Below are 19778 nucleotides of genomic sequence, written 5' to 3' on the forward strand. Positions count from 1 at the left end.
ACTTTTATACGTTTGGGATTACAGTACTCCTCAAAACTCCAAGTGTAAGATGACTGAATTATTATTATCAAATACTTTCTGCTACTGGGAAGTTATGACCTGCTGTCGTGTCATGTCAAAATAAAAATTACATTAAATTATGTGTATGTGTGTATGTGTGTGTGTGTGTGTGTGTGTGTGTTCTCGTATATGAATAGTAATGTTTAACTATAGAAGACAAATATGGGCAGGTACTGACTTGCACTTGGGGCAGGTAATGCCACACTCAGCGAGGTGTTTGGCCACGCCCTGAACCGCCACCTCCATGTCATTGTCCGTCTTCCAACGAGTGAACGCCTCACAAGATATACCCTCGTGAGCAGCTTCCCACTGACACCATGAACAAACCATTAAAATTAATTAATAAACGAAAAAGTACAAATTAAAGTAATTAATCTATAGCATCAATTAAATGTATAATATAACGGTAAAAACTGAGTTAAAGTATTAATTTCATTACTGTATATCAATTAGATAAAAAAAAATTATAGACTTATTTCTGGCTCTACAATCTCTTTCTCACTGGTACACTCACAGGAGCACGACAGTGGGCACACGTCACATCTTTGCAGTCTGGACAGATCAGCTTCCTCGCTCGTGCGTTGGCGATGAAGCCAGACGAGCACTGGGGGACGCAAGAACAGGGTTAATGTGATTCAGGCCGAGCCAAGGAAAAGATCCACTTATTATTACTACTTAATGTACTAGTGCTACACCCACTACTAATATGAATGTGATATAATAAGATTAATAAAATTATTCTCATGTTATTAGTTATTCTCCTACCTCCAATTCCCTTAATAATAATGATTAAAATACTGATTATAATGATAGTATTATTAATAACAACACGAATAATAATAACAGATACAGTAATCTGTAATAATATAACTAATAACTCCGCTCGGGGTGAGGAGGTGTGAGGGTGCGTCTGACCTTGTTACACCAGCGGAAGTTGGGATCCTTCATGAGCGTCCAGTCCCGCAGTTTCCTCTGGAATAGCTCGTGGGTCTCAGCGTCCAGGATGTTCTTCAGCAGGATATCCATGTTGTTCAGGTACTCGTTGGCTATCTCCTGCCAGGTGAACATCTATTATTATCATTGTCTAATAAAATGCCGAGGATCAACATAGTGTATACATGGAAATGCAGTACTGTATACTGTAAATATTCAATCATCATCAATCCATTGCTGACTGAGACCTCTCCACTTCCCAAGTTAGCTTATGCAACACTGAAAGCAACCAAAAACAGAGGTATATATACAGTATACTGTAGTTTAAACATGAAAAACTGTGCGAAAAAAATACAAATGTGCTAAAGAATAATTTAAAGATAAATGAGCCATGTGAGGTGATAGGTAAAAGAGTACTGTACCTCATTAGCGTCAAGTTCGGGCTCGTTACAAAACGGGCAGCGGACCTCGCGTAGGTTCTTGGTCTTGATCTGGAAGGTGAAGTAGGTCTTGGCACAGTCACTGCAGCAGCGGTGAATACACTGCAGCATTGACACCATCTGTACCAAGGAACGCAAACGTCTACACACATGTTATGAACACCGGGATTAATATCAAGGTTTATTCTAACAGTTATACTAAGAGCTAATGGATAAAACAGAAGACCTCACCCTCCGCATTGGGTGCTTCTCGGCACACAGCTCACACTCTTGTTGAAGGAACTGGATAGCTGTGTAGATGGAAGAACACTCCTCGGCCGCCAGAAGAGAGTCTGTCTCGTCGAAGCTGAAGGTGAGGAGCTGTGCCGCCAGTTCCGCCTTCTCGTAGCTCCCTGCCCGACCCTCCGCCAGCAGCCGCCGTACCGTCCTCTGCAGCGAACATATTGGAGAGTATATATTCAAGAAATCACTCTTGAAAGGTAATAAAACGTCCTTCTTTGATCATATGTATAAGATGTGACAGAAAGAAACAAGGTTAGAAAGTCACTGTTGAAACACGGAGGAAAAGACTCTCCAGAGACTTAAAATTGATACTCCATCGCGAAGACGCCTGAACACGTCAGTCAGAAATGTGAGATTCACCCAACTTACGTCGAACTGGAGTTGTTCATATTCGCGGCTTTTGGGCTTCTCCTGTGGCTCTTGCAGCATGATGTCGGGGCTTGTGGGCTCCTGCTCCTCTTTTGGAGTATCAGGTGTCTCCGGTCTATCTTCGTCGTCGTCGTCCATGCGGGCCTCCAGCTCCTTCCTCATCATCTGGATCTGTTCCTTCAGCTCCCGCATCTCTTGGTAATCCGGGTCCTTCTTGTTCTTGCGCGCCTTCAAACCCTCGATCTGTGGCAGGAACTCCCATAGTAAACACGCACTACAAGACACCTCCAATAAAATATCTATCACGTTTTAAAATAATTTTCACAGTAGGATCAAAATATTCCTTGATGATCGAACAGGCACCGGTAACTATGGGACTTGTCTTCTGTCCAGTAGGAGGTCTGCTCCCACTCGTGTGGTGAAGGCATACATATAAATACATACACACAACCTCAGTGTTGATATTCACACCTATAAGCTCCCTGTGAGTGGTGAGCATGCATGTCTCCGTGTTAGCTGTTATAACAGAGTCAAGTCTTGTTTATGTTATATAACTGTGATTCTCTAGAAGTAAAATAATTATTTCTCTCTATTTGTATTCACTTCAATCAAAAAGTATAATTCTCATCTTTTATTTTTTTATTCACCCATTAAACTTTTTGATGACTTTTTAGACTCCTAACAACCACCTTGATTAAAAAAGTCATAAGGGTGGCTGAAACCCACCACAGGCCAAAACCTTTACTAATGCACTCAAGAGAAAGAACCAAAATATTAATTTTCCAGCAAATGACAAGTACAGTCAACATGTAGTTCTGTTATATAAGGAATATTGGGGACACTTTTCAAACTTTTCAAGTTTCTTTCTGGTTAAAAACTATTGATAAAGTTTTAAGACAAATCAAATGAAAGACAATTTCACCTTTAAGTGTTGTAGACCATTTGATGGAAGTGGTTAGATAATCGCACAGAAAATAAGGAGTACAAACAATAGCACACACGCAAAATAAAAGACTGCTAGGTCAACTAGACTACAGGTTCAGGTAAAGATCAGGTCAGGTCACACACAAGAGTTTCAGAGGGATGCTACACAGTACAGGACTTTATCATGTACTTACCCTTCTATGGAATGCCGCACGGGGGGCCATTACCAAGAACAGGCAGACACAGACACTTCTAAATTAAAACGTAATGGTTCACTTATCAATGTGTCCCTTTTTTCAGTTATAAACTAAACCAGCTGGACACAAGATATTAAGACAGCACAGCTAACTTAATTTCAGCTATGAACTAGAAACAAAAATAAAGTTTTGTTCTCAACTAGAAGCTCTGATCAATAACTCAAACTACTGTAAAACTTTGAGAACTTATCACAAGTTCAGCTAATAACAAGAAACAACTGAACTCTTTCCCATGATCTATTCAAGTTCTTAAGGATAGTAGGGTCAAGACAATAACCTAAATACTGATAAAAGTTTCATCTTCATGGTGACAGTGGGAGTGTACTGTAGCAACTCTTTTGAAAAACTTTCCATATGTTAGATATAGTCGGCACTCCCTCCAAGGCAGAGACTAGCTACTGTATTATGTTTTAATATATTAAGAACTTGAGTTGAATGAAAGTACTGGAAGAAAATTACATACAGTATGTTGAAGAAACAAATTGTCATTAAGATAAAAGAAATGGTTTACATCATAGCAATATGCAATACTAAAGTTAGGATCGATCACTAACACCACTTATGACTATAATCAAGTAAATTTTAAGATGAGGTTACATGCATCATCAAAATGCATTTACTAGACAAGGGATCGATTTTGCTCACAACAAGTTTACGACAGAAAGAGTCTACGAGAAGTCTAGTGTCGAGCATTATCGTGCCCCGTGTCTGTTGTTAGCTGAGGGAGGGGCAGAGAGAAGCATTAAAGCCAAGTTACCTGTACCAAGAGATGAGGGATCTTTGGAAGATCCTCCACGCTCACCCTATGAAGCCTCACCCCGCCTTCCTCGTCCTCAGACTCCCCGGATGACTCGGGTAGTGAGGTTTTCCTCGTTCTCCTCGCTGGCGAAGCACTGGTGGTGGAGGGAGCAGCAGGGGTGGAGGTAGAGGGGGAGGTGGTCTGGGTGTTAGGGGTGCTGCTCTTTGTGTCCTCGTTGGCAGTGTTTCTCGTCCTTTGTCGATTTGAAGTGCTTGCCACAGACTCTGGCTTCACTGGACTGCTTGTGGTGTCTTCCTTGGTTTGTGGAAGTGAAGACGCTACTTCTATGACGGGATAAGGTTTATTGTCTGATGGCCTGGATCTCCTACCAGCTCTCCTTATGGTTACTGTCGTCACCATTTCCTCGTCTTCTTGGGATGGTTGTGGTTGTACAGCCTCGGGAGGAGCTGGTACTGGTGAAGGTGTTGGTGGGGGCACTGGTGATGGAGCTGGTACTGTTGGCACTGGTGATGGAGTTGGTACTGTTGGTGCTGGTGATGGAGTTGGTACTGTTGGCACTGGTGATGGAGTTGGTACTGTTGGTGCTGGTGATGATGGTGTTGGTGACGGTGCGACTGGCGAGGGCGCTGCTGAGGAGGCTGGGACTGGGGATGAACTGGCGATGGACGTGTCGCTCACATCAGCTCTGCTAGATGCCCCTAAATAAAAAGCCATCGGGTTAAGTGTTGGTGTTAGTGTCGGAGCTGTAACTTCACAGATGATATCAATCATTGCCATAATATATAATCTGCAGGCGAGTCTTGAGTTAGCTAGAGATCATGCACTTAAAGGTGCTTAGTGGTGGGCGTTTATCTAAAGCCTGAAGAAAAATCTAGCATATCTCATAAAAAATTAATAAAGGGAAATTTAAAAATAATCGTACAATATACTGTATGTTAAGAAGCGAATAATAACATTCCAGTAAAGCTTCAACTGCTGTTTTATTTAGGCATTAATACATAGTGATGAAGACATATGGACGAAGGTTGAGGACTTGAGGTGTAAATACTGTTATCATGCCGTCTGAGAGAGCATGCAGGGAGCACACTGCTGCCCTCCCCCATTAATGCCTCCTGCCACGACCCCCACCTGCGTTGCCACCTAAGCCACGCCCCTTTCGCCGCCGCCGCCGTCTCCTGCGTGAGGTAGGAACAGTCGAAGACTCGCTCTCAGCATCATTCTGGTCCTTAGAGGTTTCGTCAGCAGAGTTCAGAGTCACCTCTTCATAATAGATTTCATCTTCGCCATTGTCCCCTCGGTCAGCCTCGGGGAGGTCGGTGACCAGGGCATTGATCTTATCAAGTGTGGCGTCGCTGGTGTCTCGTAGACTGTCCAGCTCTCGTTTGACTTCATACATGGTCTCATAGTCGTCAGGAGTCAACTTTACCGGCTGTTCCTCTGCGGCGTCGGTGCCGTCCGTTTCGTTGTAATAGGTGTGGAGGGTGTTGTAGTACGTTGGTGGGAGCACTGCTAATGTTTGGTCGCCAGCACTAGTGCGTGCACCTGCGGTGACATCCTTACCTATGTCTGTTATACCCTTGTCAGGCTGGTCCTTACTAGAGACATCAGACTTGGATACACCTACAGCCTTCAAGAAGCGAGCCACGGGGGTAAGTTGCACCACGTCCGTGGGGTTGAACGGAAGAAACAGATCTAGAAGAGAGAGCGTGCATAGCCAGAGCAGGGAAGATGTACCCAGACGAAGAAGAGAAATTGAGTGAAGATGGTGAGAAAAAGGTCAAGATTAGCTTAAGCTGTGAGTGCTGAAAGCTGCTACAAGCAAGAAGCGCCCTAGGCAGCCTGTGTGGTGAATCACCTGCAGCTATGACCTCTCTCTAGCCAGGAATGTAAGTTTTTTTTCACTTAAGCTAAGGTTACAAAACATTTCACTAATATTTATACTAAATTACAAACTATTTGAGTTATTTAATATAGTCCTAATATATTGCAAACGAACGATACTCTCCTGTTGGTAATTTTGTAGCAAAATACAAATAACAAAATAGAAATAAACGTAACAAAACAGTTTTGCACAAGGACGCAACACAAGACTTTTCTAAATTCAGCATGTTATAGAGACCTTCTACACACACTTCTATCACAAAGTAGTAATGCTAATACACACTGACAGCCTAAACACTTGGTTCTGATACACATAACAAACACCACACACGACACAAAACAAAACACTAAGGTAAAGAACATTACAGCAACACTCATGACACGAGTAATAGATATCACTGTATCACATGAAGAGCCCTGACAAGGAAGTACACCACTGTTATGACGCGACACACAAGCTGACGAGAAGATACTTACTCTTTGATGCAGGTCGGGATATGACTCGACCAGATTCTGTCATTTCACTGATCTCCTCTGAAATGAGCCATGGCGACACGCACGACATCAATATTGTTTAGAATACTACCAGCCACGATCAATGGCGTCAAAGTTATATAGCGACAAGAAGATGGGGTGGCAATCATTCACAAGCTATATCAAATATTCTAGTCTTGCCCCTGCCCGAGGCGAAGGAAACAAGACTGATACCACATATACGGTAGTTTGTTATTAGATAAGTAGAAGCCGAAGTATGCAATTGGTATAATTCATATAAAGGAAAGAGTGAGTGAGAGAATGTTGTGGTGGTACCTTCTTCAGGGATGGTGTCCAGGGTGCGGAGGTGGTCGTCTTCATCAGAGTCGGACGCCGTGCCTGTGGGTGGGCACACTCTCTTATTTTAAAGTTAAATTGTGTATTTCTATAACTAATAAAAGCAATGGCTAATTGTGATATCTCATTAGTAATTCAAAACTCTTCAGAAATTAAAACTGATGAGGTGCCCCGTATTCTACTCGTGGAAGTTAACATTAATACCAATCGCTTATTGGTGAGGTTTTGATCCTAATATCAAAATTCACAATAAAATAAACCCTAATACTATATTCTGTATAATCGAGGTGGTGAGGATCTGGTCATCTACAGGTGGTAAAATTCCACGCCAACTCACCTTGGACAGTGATCTCTTCCTCGCTCTCTGAAGGCTCCGGTGTGGCCACGGGAGCATCCTGTACCTCAGGAGTCACTGACCGACTGAGAGACTCCCGGACTGACGTCTCCCTAGCCATGGCCTTAGCTATGGCTTTCCCGACAATGACGGAGGCCTTCTGGACAGTGACGGGACCAGTGCGGGTCTGGGCCATTCCTGGTTCGTCTAAGGGCAGCAGTACCACTTCCCTCACCCTGGTTGGCTCCTTAGGTTCTTCGGGCGCCTCCTCCTCTGATTCTGTCGTTAAAAAAGAGATTCAATCAGCTTTTTATTCTATTAGTTTAAACTTCTATATAATGAAACTCAAACTACAAAAAATCATTTCGAGTGAGAAATAGCAGCTAAAGTAGAACAGAAGAAATGAAATGAAGACAATGCCAAACAAGGATGGTAAGGGAATACGGTTAGTGGAACATGCAAGTCATAAATATGATGAACGGACGTGGTTGTGACAGATGTGGGAGTGTGGGGGAGGAGCGGACAACACCTCCGGACACTAAGAGTTGACGCCACCAACACCACATATTACCTGAGGTCCGCCCGCCACCCTCCTCCACAGCTGCCGTCTCCTCCTCCATTGCCTCATAGCATGTTGAAGTGTTGTCCTCCTTTTCCTCCTCGGGGTCGTCACGCATTTTTCCTCCCATCTCTGTCTCGTGTGTATGCTCCACGGCCACTACTTGCTCCGTCTGAATGACTTCCGACTTAACGTTAATACTGGCAGCACTGAGAGACAGACTCAACCGTCCAGTAGTGACGCTCAAGGACTCCTCATCGTCATCACTCTCATCACACTTCTCAGCGACTAAGGAGTTCAGCACGGAACTAGGAGCAGACTTACTCTCGTTTAGGATGCTGGTTTGTGTGAGATGCGGAGAGGAGTTATCCTGATCAGACGGAATGGTGCCGGCTGCCTCGACGGTTTCCAAACGCAGTTCAGGTACGGACGCATAAACAGGCTGAAGCCGGGAGGCAGGACTTTTATCAGTAGTGTGTTCATACGCTTCTTTTTGAGTTGACAGGCTCACATGCAGAGTACTCGAGTATTTCGGAGCTTTCTTAGATATCCGCTTTTGACTGACATGGACCGTGGAGGTGGGAGCTTCATCAGGTGTGCGGTTGACCATGGGAGGGTCCTCGGGTGGTGGAGCCTCTGGTAGCGGGCCCTTGGGTGGCGGTAAGGTCCCAGCGTGACGGGCGGGAGACTTAGTGTCAAGTGAGAAGTTTGAGGGGGACATCATGCAGTCCGGAGGGGCTGGACTACGAGGCTCCTCGGAGTATTCTGAGACTGAGAGATCAGCGTAGTGAGTGAAAGCCTTGAGAGGGTGCACCACCACATCTGTGGGGGACAGACGTTCCCTCCGTTAACAACAAACTACTCGACCACACGACATACAATCGGGGTAAAAGAAAATTATTTTGGAAGAGTGAAGTATATGAAGATTTGGGTGATGAAGAGAACTTATTTGCGCAGGTACGAGTAAAGTCGGGGAGCCTCGCAGGCCATCCCCCAACTATGGTACAGACGCCCGGGAACCCTCGCCGCTGCCCCGATTGTTACACCGATGTTACGTCTGTGACCAAACATGTCACACGATAATTTAAGAATTTAAATTGAAACGTCACATACACAATCCCGATCAACTTCTTTTTTATATTTTCCCGACATAAGCTGAACAAAATATTCGTTAATAAAGAAGCAAACTGAAAGAATGATTGGGTGAAATATATTTTAAATATGCTGACGATGGAGGGAATGCTGTAGAGGCATATCCCGAGCATCTGTTAGTGTATGGAATGTATAATTTAAAAGCCAATATTAAGAACAGGCACTCCAAACCTCCATATCTTCACACTCGTACAGCCTTGCGTAATGTCAGTGAAATATTGAAGAAAGCATGCCAATAGCAACATATTAGATAGATAGATATATAGCAGTCAAGAGAAAGTATTGAAAGTATTCATGTTCGTTTTAATCTACAAAAGAAAGTTTTGCAGCAGGACGAAACTTAAAATAGAGAAAAGGAATTTATGCTTGCACTGTTTACGTGACATAAGGACGTTGTTACCATGACAACAGCGTAGGGAGGTTGTCATGGTCACCCAAGCCTTGCAGTAGTACTAGGGACAAGCCGCCACGCACATACACACACACCTTGGTTAACTCTTCACCCTTTGAATATACAAACTCCAAAATCACTTTCAGTTTTGTTATCTAAAAGGATTTACTTTAACTTAACTTTTCTTACACCACCAGGAAAGTGACCTTGATTGGGCAGAGCGGCTCCTGCCAGGCTGACGGGGAGCTGTGAATCAAGGCAGAGAGGAGTATTTTATACGTCCTCCTACTTGGCTGTCACGGTGGTTACAGCTAGGACAGACACACACACGACTAGGAAAGGGCCACTCACTACCTACCTTCTTTCCTCACAAATTGAATCGTCTGCTGTGTCGCCTCATGATCATTGTTGTCTACTGCTTCCTCCTCTTCCTCTTCCTCTTCCTCCTCCTCCTCCTCTTCCTCTTCCTCCTCCTCCTCCTCTTCATCTTCCTCCTCCTCCTCCATCTCCACTTTCTCCTCTTGGGATTCCCCTGTGCAGAGAAAACACCATCATGACCCAGGGGTTTTTATACCCAAGGTGACCAATGTCCTGTACTCAGTGTCAGAGGCTTGTTAGAGTTTTCCCCTTAGTGTTTTTTTTTTAGTGCGTCGAGTTGCGGCAAAAAGCGTCACAGAGATTCACATATACAGGTTCAAGAGCGTTCGTTATAAGCCAAACAGGTGCATATAGGTGGATAATGAAGAAAAAATGCCGTGGGGTCTCTTTCTCTCTTCATCACACACTCACACGCACACACACTTACCACTTTAGAATGACGTGTTGTCCGAAGTCTGCAGTGTAGTGATTGAACTGATCGACTACTCTACGAGCGCTGTAAACCTCGAGATCAATGAAAGACCCTGTTAGGTTTCTAATACTACGTTAAGTTTACAGTCAGCCCAAACTCACACTATTAGTTATATTTACGCTGAAACTACAAGCAAAATACTGCACTACGGACTTGTAGCAAACGATCTTGAATGTTAAAAGACTCTCTCTCTCTCTCTCTCTCTCTCTCTCTCTCTCTCTCTCTTTTTATCTTCCTTTTTATTTATTTCTCTCGATTAAAAAAAAACGCCGAAATTAGAAAACAAAACAAAACAATATTGTTATGAACCGAAATGTTTTTAAATCAGAGACGAAGTGAGTATAGGAAGTAGCCAGGGAGAGGTTGACGCTGGGAAATGTGGTGAGAGGTGGGGGAAGGAGGGATAGAAACAGAGGGGGGGATAAAGGTGAAAGAAGGGGGAAATACGAAATAATATCATTACAGTTAGTGAGAGGGAGGGAGGGAGGGAGGGGAATCTGAAAAGAATTACAACACAACAAACGACAAACTTCATATATAGGCCACTGTCGCTGCTTTAAGTGGCTGACAGGTAGTGGGAAAGACAGAACAGGTAGTGGGGTAGGCAAGCGACTATCTGAGAGGCAGTGGGGTGATGAACGACTGATTGGGAAGGTGGACAGGTGGGTTAGGTTGGTGGACTACTGATTGGGAAGGTGGACAGGTGGATTAGGTTGGTGGACGACTGATTGGGAAGGTGGACAGGTGGGTTAGGTTGGTGGACGACTGATTGGGAAGGTGGACAGGTGGGTTAGGTTGGTGGACGACTGATTGGGAAGGTGGACAGGTGGATTAGGTTGGTGAACGACTGATGCAGGAGGTGGAAATGTACTGGAGAAATAAAGGGAGGTGGTAGTGGTCCAGGCAAACTACAAGGAGGAGGATACTGAGTAGACAGAGGAGGGAAGGGGGGAGGGAGGGTCCTGTAGTGCAGGAGGTGGAGTGTGAGTGATTAGGAAGGTGGACAGGTGGATTAGGTTGGTGGACGACTGATTAGGAAGGTGAACAGGTGGATTAGGTTGGTGGACGACTGATTAGGAAGGTGGACAGGTGGATTAGGTTGGTGGACGACTGATGCAGGAGGTGGACAGGTGGATTAGGTTGGTGGACGACTGATGCAGGAGGTGGAAATGTACTGGAGAAATAAAGGGAGGTGGTAGTGGTCCAGGCAAACTACAAGGAGGAGGATACTGAGTAGACAGAGGAGGGAAGGGGGGAGGGAGGGTCCTGTAGTGCGTAGTGTGAGTAAGAAGAAACTCCGCACCTGAAGAAGAGGAGTCCGAGAAGCCCTCTTCCAGAAGTTGTGAGGACGCCCTGGCAGGAGACAACATCACGTCTGCCACCAGCCACGCCGGGAACACCACAAGGAAACAGTCAAAGAAGCAGGTCAGTAAAGAGAGCGACAAGAAAAGAAGTGGGAGGCCAAGACTGAAAAATGCATCTGGAAGAAGACGTCACTTAAAGTCGCGTCCTGGTAAACACACAACATCCGAGGGTATTTCTTAATCACTTACTAAATCTGATCATAGGTGTGATGTATGATGATTCTACAGTTATGTTAAATTGTAAAGATGTTCCTTGTGATATTTCAACTACAACATTTGTAAGTGTGTGTGTGTGTGTGTGTGTATGTCAGTTTTTGTGATGGTGCACGCCATTCGACAGCTTTCGTGTTGGTGTTGGGTGTGGGGGAGCGAGGTAATACAGGATCTAGGTCGTCCTCCACTGCACACTCTACACACCTCTGACATTAATTCACATCTTTATAAGCAACTCACTCTGTCTACTTAACACATGTTGCACATAAAATATAGATATTACTCTCATATAATTATTGCCTATGCATTGAACTAATTATATCTATAGTATTTAGCAAAACTTCAGCCACAATTAACATGAGCAGACATTAACAACATATAAATATATAGAAATTATTTGGGATAATATTGCAGTAAGTAATTTGATAAACATCAGAACAAATAGCTGATCAGCCTAATAAACATCTAGCAAACTCAGCTCGAACTATATTAGCACAAATTAAACTATTTAAAAAATAAACTTAACAAACTATATAAACGATAAGCAAACCAAGCAAGTTTACTGAGCTATACAGGTGTAGAGTGAGCGAAATGAGCATCTAACGAGGGAAGTGAATAACACCAGTAACTGCACAGTCAGTTAAAACAGCATTCGGAGAGTAAAATGAATATACGGTGAACAGAGCAAATAAAGACGCTAAATTTGTTAGTCTTTTGAGAGCAAAGCTGATACACTGCTACCTAAGCAGGCGAAAATGTGAGGTGAATTAGTATTGAGTGAATTAAGCGAGCGTTCAGAGGTAAATAAGTTCAGTATAGCGGACAAATCGAATATGTAGCGAACTCAGCGAGCACCAAAAGCGCTAAGTGAGTGAGAAGCAAGTATAGGTGAGTGAGAGCCTACCGCGGGGCTCGTGAGCTGGTTCTATCTCCCTCTCGTTCTCTTCCTCACTCTCATCCTCGCTCTCTTCCTCCTCTGACTCCTCCATCTCGTCCAGGTCTGTAAGTTAAGCTCCTGTTACAAATTCTTACTAATACACAAGATCCCGCCTGTGTTGTGAGTTTACTACACAAGCCTAGACAGTGTTGTGAATTGTAACAAGTTCAGTGTTGTGAATCTGTGATACAATTTCAGTGTTGTGAGTTTACAAGTCTACATGGTTTACGACTTAAGTTCAGTGTTGTGAATGTACGACACAAGTTCTATGTTGCGAATTTACAACACAAGCTGCAAGTGTTGTGAGCTCACGACACATGTCCAGTAAATGCTGTGAGCTGATTACAAAACTGCTGTGAGCTTGTGACAGAACCCCAGACAATGCTGTGAGTTCACGACAAAACAAAACCTAGTAACTTCGCAGGCTTCCCACACAAGATCATCCTGAGGAGTGCTGTGACCTGACGACATGACAGGCACTAATATCACAGATCAACAAGGCCTTAGTCGCCCTGCACTAGCCCCGTTTCCAAATATCTTTGTTAAAAATACTGTATACTTGTTATTTAAAGGCCCAGCAGCATAGCTTGTTGTTTTGTCTTTACCTCACAACACCGAAGGGAAGTGAGATCAATGTGCCCCGTCTTTACCAAACAATACGGAAGGGGGGACACAGAAGGTTGATGTGTCCTTACTACAGAACACTCTAGTGGGGAAGGGAATAGTGTGTTGTTTCTGTCTTTCTCACACAACATTAATTAAACGGAAGTGAGAAAATGTTTTGTGGTTGTGTGTTGTAACAATCCCCGGAGACCAAGGCGTGAAAATTCGTCAGTGGCAAGATTATAGTAGATTACAGTTCTAATTCAGACATTATCTCCACTTACACACAAGTTTAGGGAAATCTTAATACCCTGTGATGATACCAGACAGAAAATTAAGTGTTCTTTCTTAAGACTTCACTCATGTAACAAATATTAGAGCATAAGATGTGCGTAACATTCCTGTATAGTGGTGGGTTAATATTCACTCGTGTGTGTGTCAGAAGGATGGGTTAAGACCTACCCGCTGATACTGAGGAAGGTGTCTCAAAACACCAGTATCTACCAGTCCTAACTGTCGTATAGTGAGTCCAAAACACACAACCACTACCAAAATGTGTCAGTCAAATGGCGTCACTCCCTAAGGCCCGTACCAAAAAACGAGCACCAACACGGGCAACAGCGTCTGGCGTGCCCCTACACCCAGCTATGGAAGATACACCTCCCTCCCTCCTGCCCGCTATGAAAAAGTTTATGGGACCTGCACGCCAGACGAACATTCGCTCGCCTTTTGCCTGGAATGGCGCTTTTTCTATGGTACGAGCATAAGATACAACACAGGGCGGTGATGGGTGTCAGGTGCCAGGATGGTGGAGGTTCACTTCGTCCCTTCTTCGATATGACAAAATGTTCTAATTTTCGTCTAAACCGTGTCAAAAACTGCCGGGAAATATACAGTACATGAGAACTTATAAAGTGTTAACACAAGCAACTATCTGATTAATTAAGGATCAACCAACAAGCAACTGTAAAAGTTTAGTCCTCGAACAAAACAAATATATTATACAGTAATGGTATTAAGCAATCACAAAGTACCAAGCTGTGAGGAAAGCTAAGTAGTGAGTGTATTTAGTAAAGCGTAGCCACACAAACGTCACCACCGCCATTACCGACGGCTGTGAAATACTCGTAGTATGGGGTACTGCCCAGCCCCACCAGCAACTCCTCTATGGTCGACTCTACGGGGGGAGGGAGAAGACGGCCGTCACTCGCTGCTTTACGCTTTCATCTCTGTTACTCTCTACTCTGCACACGCCGCTGCTGTTCTAAAGCTTACTCAAGTGACTTGATCTCTCATATCAATAATACTGCATTAGTAACATATTATCATCATCAGTATATGCAGTCAAGAAGAATCTATTAATGACATTATTATTATTCAAAGCATTAGCCAGAACCTAGGAGCCACTCACAGTCTCGGGGCACAGATCTTTGTTGTATTATGGGTCAAGCACAGTTCCTGCATCCTAATATTTTACCAAAATGAGGAAATGTATTGTTTCTTGTAGTAAACAAAATATCTTGGTTTAGATTTACACAATACCTACAACACGTAGGGAGGTGTTGTGTCAAATCACAGGATTTTGGTTACACAAGAAACTGGCAGCGGACATGGAAAACGGCTGTGCTGTACTGTACTTGGTTATGCTCGGCACCAGGGTCTAATGTCCACACTTATGTACTCTAAACACTGTCCTCTTTCACCTACAAAATGGTCAACATTCTTCATGCTATCTACCACAGTCATTGCTATACAACATTTCATTGTAAAAAAAATAAAAGTAAATTAAAGTATTAATCCCGTTTACAGATTGATTCATCGTTGTCATTAATTTGTGTGGTAAAGGGCAAACAGGACGTTACCATCATCTAACTAACTACAAAATGTCGTTACTTCACTTTAATCCGGTTGTGTCTTAGAGGTGCACCCAGACAGTACTGTACAGGGGAAGCACTACTTGTAGGAGAACTCTGATTACAACAGCTTCCTACAGTCCCTAAATAATGTGCCAGCTGAGGAGTGGAACAGTCTGAACATCCCCTCCAGCTCTATGTTCACTACTAATCAAAACTAAAGCAACACGGTCTGTCGTCAGCATTAAGAAGCATATGGTAATATACGAACTAAACTACTAGCATTAAATATCATGCGTTTAAAGCGTGCTTGAGAGCATCAATATATGATGAGTTACATAAAGCTCTAAATGCAGTGAAAACACAGTGAGTGCTACTCGAGGTTGTCGCGTATGTGAGGAAGGGTCGCACACTTCTGTCTCTCTCCTACCCTCGTCAGACTCCAGGCCTGTCACCTCGCTGGCGGAAAACAGCTCATCATCGTCCAGGGCGCTCAGATCAAGTCCGCTTGGGGTCACGGGTCTTCTGTCTTCTCGGCGGTCTGACCTCTTACCCAACTTTTTAAATTTCCGTGAGTCAGGTTCTTTAGGTTTCACCAGTGATATCTTCTGGACATTAGCATACACCTGTGGTTCCTCTCTTATATGGTCAATGTTGGCATACGTGTTCTCAAAGATATCATCTTCGTCATCTGTTTCTTCCTCTTCTTCCTCTTCTTCTTCCTCCTCCTCCTCCTCCTCCTCCTCCTCGAAATCTGTTGTTTGGGAGTATAGTATTGATAGTTTCTCAGTTGTAGCTGTTACTTTCATTGAGTATTTTGTAAGTAAATGTGTATAGTGTTTGGTACATTTTGTTGAGTAATAATAACGTGGAAAGACCTGGGGGAGGTGGTGGCCCGGATACCAATTTGTTTATACTTACATGAAAGAATGGTGATGGGTATTTATCCAAGAAAATTGGTTGATTTAAGATTTATGTACACTATGGAACCTATGTTAAACTGAATGTCTGCTCGTTCACAACCAAAGAATCACTTCCTTACATATGGAGGAAATGGGGAAAATAGGCCACACTTTGAAAATCAGATACAGTACAGAACCATGAAGGGCTTGACACACCATTCTTGATGCAGGGGGGGGGGGGATATACAGTGGTCTGAGTATACAAGCAGCGACCAAGACACCCTCACTAAGCATAACAAGAGGGGGAAATAACAGGAGACAGACTGGAGTCCACTGTAATAGAAGTGGTGATAAATACGTCCCAGCATTACCTTGCTCAGCCAGGCCGGTGTCTGTAGAGGCGTCCTTCCAGGTGGGTGCTTGAGGGACGTCTTCTTGAGCAGGACGGGAGACATCCGCCTGGGCAGGAAGGGCTGGCAGGATCTCCTGCTGTGGGGCAGGAGCGGGGCTCGGTTGGGGTTCTTGTTGCATCTCCTTATGGATACGGGCAGAGAAGGCCTTGTTGGGGGTTAGCTATTCTTCACCCGAGTCATGAAAGGAGTTTCTCACGCTACTTACGCTTACACCCTGGCATCGCTCTATCATCTCCACACGAGGGAGGGAGCGTCTCTTTTTTATATTACTATATATCTCTTAACTTAATAATATTAAATTAAATATGAAGTGCAAAGAAATTTTTAAACACAGTGTCAATCATACATATTGGCTGCTAAAGATTTCACTGTAGGTAGAGAACACTTGATATACTGTATATACTCGAACCTGAAGAAGCTGAGGACAATGAGAGTGTGAGTACCTTGTGTTAATACACAAGTTTTGAGCAGCATATGAAAGGGTTAGAGGCACTTTGGTAGCACAATATTAAGTCCAAACTAAGATACCAGACTCGCACACTTACATTTACAGCTGCTCAGGGTATTTTTTTTTAATTCCGAGCGACACACATACTGATATACTCTGAATCAACCACTGCACTAAAGTCTTGAACATTACAAGACACGACCTGTCTCTTCAAGAATGGTTCCAAGGGAGAGGAAAGTTTGGCAAAGAGGAAGATCGGTATCGAGGTACATTTTAAGGGTTTTAGAAGCAGATGTTTTAATCAGGTAATACAAGCTGGGGTTCCTATACTTCACGAGACCCATAATGATGAAGACCCCGCCTCGGCAACTGATGTGACGGTCCACAGAAATTAGGAACTACGTAATATGGGATCCCACCGGTCTATGAGTTTAATAAGACTCACCTTGGTCGCGCCCCAGATCTTCATCATGAAGGGCTGGAGCTGGAATTTGTTAAGCTCCAGGAAAGCAGCGTCAGCGTCGCCGTCGTGCTTCTCCAGGGACCTCACCACCGCTTCCCTCGTGAACTTACCCCGTGCGTAGATCTCGTTGAACTGTGCAAGATACACTCCATTGGTGTCATCCTCACTCACTCAGTATTATAGCTCAGGTAACCAGCGGTACAGCCAATCGATTATTTAGTGATACGAAATAATCAAGCAGTCAATGATTGTCATTGAGTTCTTAAAATAACGAATTAATATCATCATTATCACCATTACTGTACTGTCAAAGTTATTATATTACTATAATTATTATTATCATCAATGTAATATTATTATCCGACCACTATTCCATTATATACTGACACAATAAAATCACCATCTATAACTATTCACATTAATCTATCTAGACAAAGTGGAGTGGAGAGGTACACACTCACCTTCTTCTGCCGCTCCTCCACACACTCGGTGACGGCGGCCCAGATGTTACCCTTGTGTACCCTCAGCGCCAGTCTCGCCTCCGCCCCCGTGATGGAGCCAATATCGTTGACGCGTCGTTCCTGGCCGTAGTTGGTGGCCAGGGTGGAGACCGTGTCTACCATGTGTCGCCAGTTCTCCTTCAGCCACTCCAGGGGGTTCTTGTCCCCACAGTGTGTCAGGGCAATGGATACATCTTCTGAGGTGTAGCCTGCGTCTTCTGCGTCCTGAAAGAGATGGAAGGAAGAAATAGTTGCAGGAAAATGACTCGCTGACAGGGAATAGGTGAAATAAACATGGCTTATACAGCAGTTATGTAAAGTAAACCTGAGTTACAGGTGTGATGAGCTAAGTACAGCTACGAGAATGTGTAGTGTTTTGTAGGTACAGGTACAGCAAATGCGTTAAATACAGAGATTACAGCGTCTGACATGTGAAGAGTACATGCTGTAGTGTATCAGTTAGATACCTATAGTGGTACTGCGGTCAGGAAAATACAAGTATATACAATATCTATTATAAGTGATTTGCTCCGAAACTAATCATGATAGGCGATTGTGATATACAGAGTAATCTCTCTCTCTCTCTCTCTCTCTCTCTCTCTCTCTCTCTCTCTCTCTCTCTCCTTTTCTCTTTCTCTCTCTCTCTTACCCTGAGAACCTGGACCAACTCGAGGCCCTGTTTCTTCATAGCCTCCTGACGCCTCTTGGTGATGATCTCCTCCACTGTCAGGTACTTCTCGTTCACCTCCTCCTCACCCCATCTCAAGGTCCTGCTCTGGCGTTCGGCCTGTCAGGGGGGCGGAGGAATGACGATCTTAGCCTACTTAGAATGATGATTTGTAGCCTTAGAGAATGATGATTTGTAGCCTTAGAGAATGATGATTTATATCTGAGAATGGTGATTGATTTTGTGCCCTTTTGAGGATGGTGATTTATACCTGCAGAAAATAGTGGTTTATCTGAGAATGGTGATTTATCTGTGAGAATGGTGAATTAATCCAGAGACTGAGATCCTAACCCAAGGCAATGTCAACATGCAAAAGAATGCGAGGATGCATGTACGTAATTCGAGGATGCATGTACGTAACACAAGGATACATGTACGTATTACAAGGACACATGTATGTTAAACAAGGACAAGGACGCGCGTACGAATTACAGGACAGGACATACATACGTTAAACAAGGAAGCATGTATGTATAAATGAATACATGTACGTTATACAGTCACATGTACGTGATACAAGGACAACTGTAAACATATAAGAACAATGACATGTATAAGCAAAACACAAATAAATAAATAAAACCAAACAATAAAAAATTTCCTGAAATCTTCGTCACGGAAAAACACGAAAAAAAAGATACCAAACAAAGACATGAACATAACAAAAAAAAACACAAACAAAACAAATAAACAAACACAGCATCGGGCCATCATCATCATCCCTTGACAATGGAATTTTTTTTTATCACATTACAACACGAAAGAAGTTAACTACGGTGCCCAAGCCACATAAAACTAAGGTCAACAAAAACAACAACCACGCCCATAGTGTCAACAACGACGCCCATCTTCCACACATAACTACGTCAATAGATAAACAACGAAGATAAAACAACAAACAAGCACCATGCCCACGCCAAGTAAGGGGGTAACAACAAGGGAGGGATGGGGGGGGGACAAAGCACCTCCTTCAACAGGGCGGCGAGGCTTGCAGTGGCGCTCAGATCGTCCTCTCCCTGGCCGGCTACGCTCAGGGCCTGCCAGGGACGAGAACCAGATTACAGCGGTCAGACAGTTCCAGATTATAACGGTTAGGGTCAGTTCGATTACAATAGTCAGGGTGAGTGCCAGATAACAATAATCAAAGTCAGTGCCAGATTACATTGGTTAAGGTCCGTGTCAGATTACAGTAATTAGAGTCAGATTCCAGTGGTCCGAGTCTGCCCAGATTAAAGTGATCAAAGTCACCTTACACTTGAGTCTAATGATTAAATATCTTAACGTTAACCTAATCGATCAACTTAATACATAAATAACTTAATTTAACTTAAC

At 43.6% G+C, this 19778-nt stretch overlaps 1 protein-coding gene across 30 annotated transcripts in view; it reads right to left on the bottom strand.

Annotated features, from left to right (window-relative positions):
* The window catches only part of LOC121873023 (E3 ubiquitin-protein ligase lubel-like), a 119800-nt gene that overhangs the window by 8795 nt on the left and 91227 nt on the right, over nucleotides 1-19778 (bottom strand). For 11 of the 30 annotated variants that reach the window (XM_042376306.1, XM_042376305.1, XM_042376307.1 and 8 more), the window contains 22 exons: nucleotides 19412-19483; nucleotides 18369-18506; nucleotides 17681-17944; nucleotides 17202-17351; nucleotides 16267-16453; nucleotides 15424-15747; nucleotides 14249-14317; nucleotides 12505-12600; nucleotides 11327-11398; nucleotides 9532-9705; nucleotides 7643-8452; nucleotides 7075-7350; nucleotides 6717-6779; nucleotides 6384-6440; nucleotides 5154-5717; nucleotides 4023-4723; nucleotides 2085-2327; nucleotides 1665-1862; nucleotides 1416-1553; nucleotides 976-1113; nucleotides 575-664; nucleotides 239-369 (listed from right to left, as the gene is read on the bottom strand). In XM_042376306.1, the coding sequence (XP_042232240.1) occupies nucleotides 239-369; nucleotides 575-664; nucleotides 976-1113; nucleotides 1416-1553; nucleotides 1665-1862; nucleotides 2085-2327; nucleotides 4023-4723; nucleotides 5154-5717; nucleotides 6384-6440; nucleotides 6717-6779; nucleotides 7075-7350; nucleotides 7643-8452; nucleotides 9532-9705; nucleotides 11327-11398; nucleotides 12505-12600; nucleotides 14249-14317; nucleotides 15424-15747; nucleotides 16267-16453; nucleotides 17202-17351; nucleotides 17681-17944; nucleotides 18369-18506; nucleotides 19412-19483 (4955 nt within the window). The remainder of the gene's footprint in view (nucleotides 1-238; nucleotides 370-574; nucleotides 665-975; nucleotides 1114-1415; nucleotides 1554-1664; nucleotides 1863-2084; nucleotides 2328-4022; nucleotides 4724-5153; nucleotides 5718-6383; nucleotides 6441-6716; nucleotides 6780-7074; nucleotides 7351-7642; nucleotides 8453-9531; nucleotides 9706-11326; nucleotides 11399-12504; nucleotides 12601-14248; nucleotides 14318-15423; nucleotides 15748-16266; nucleotides 16454-17201; nucleotides 17352-17680; nucleotides 17945-18368; nucleotides 18507-19411; nucleotides 19484-19778) is intronic. The other 19 variants (XM_042376297.1, XM_042376300.1, XM_042376302.1 and 16 more) reach the window with 19 other exon arrangements.

This window comes from Homarus americanus, unplaced genomic scaffold (assembly GCF_018991925.1).
Source record: "Homarus americanus isolate GMGI-L3 unplaced genomic scaffold, GMGI_Hamer_2.0 scaffold11022, whole genome shotgun sequence".
In the NCBI taxonomy this organism is placed as follows: domain Eukaryota; kingdom Metazoa; phylum Arthropoda; class Malacostraca; order Decapoda; family Nephropidae; genus Homarus; species Homarus americanus.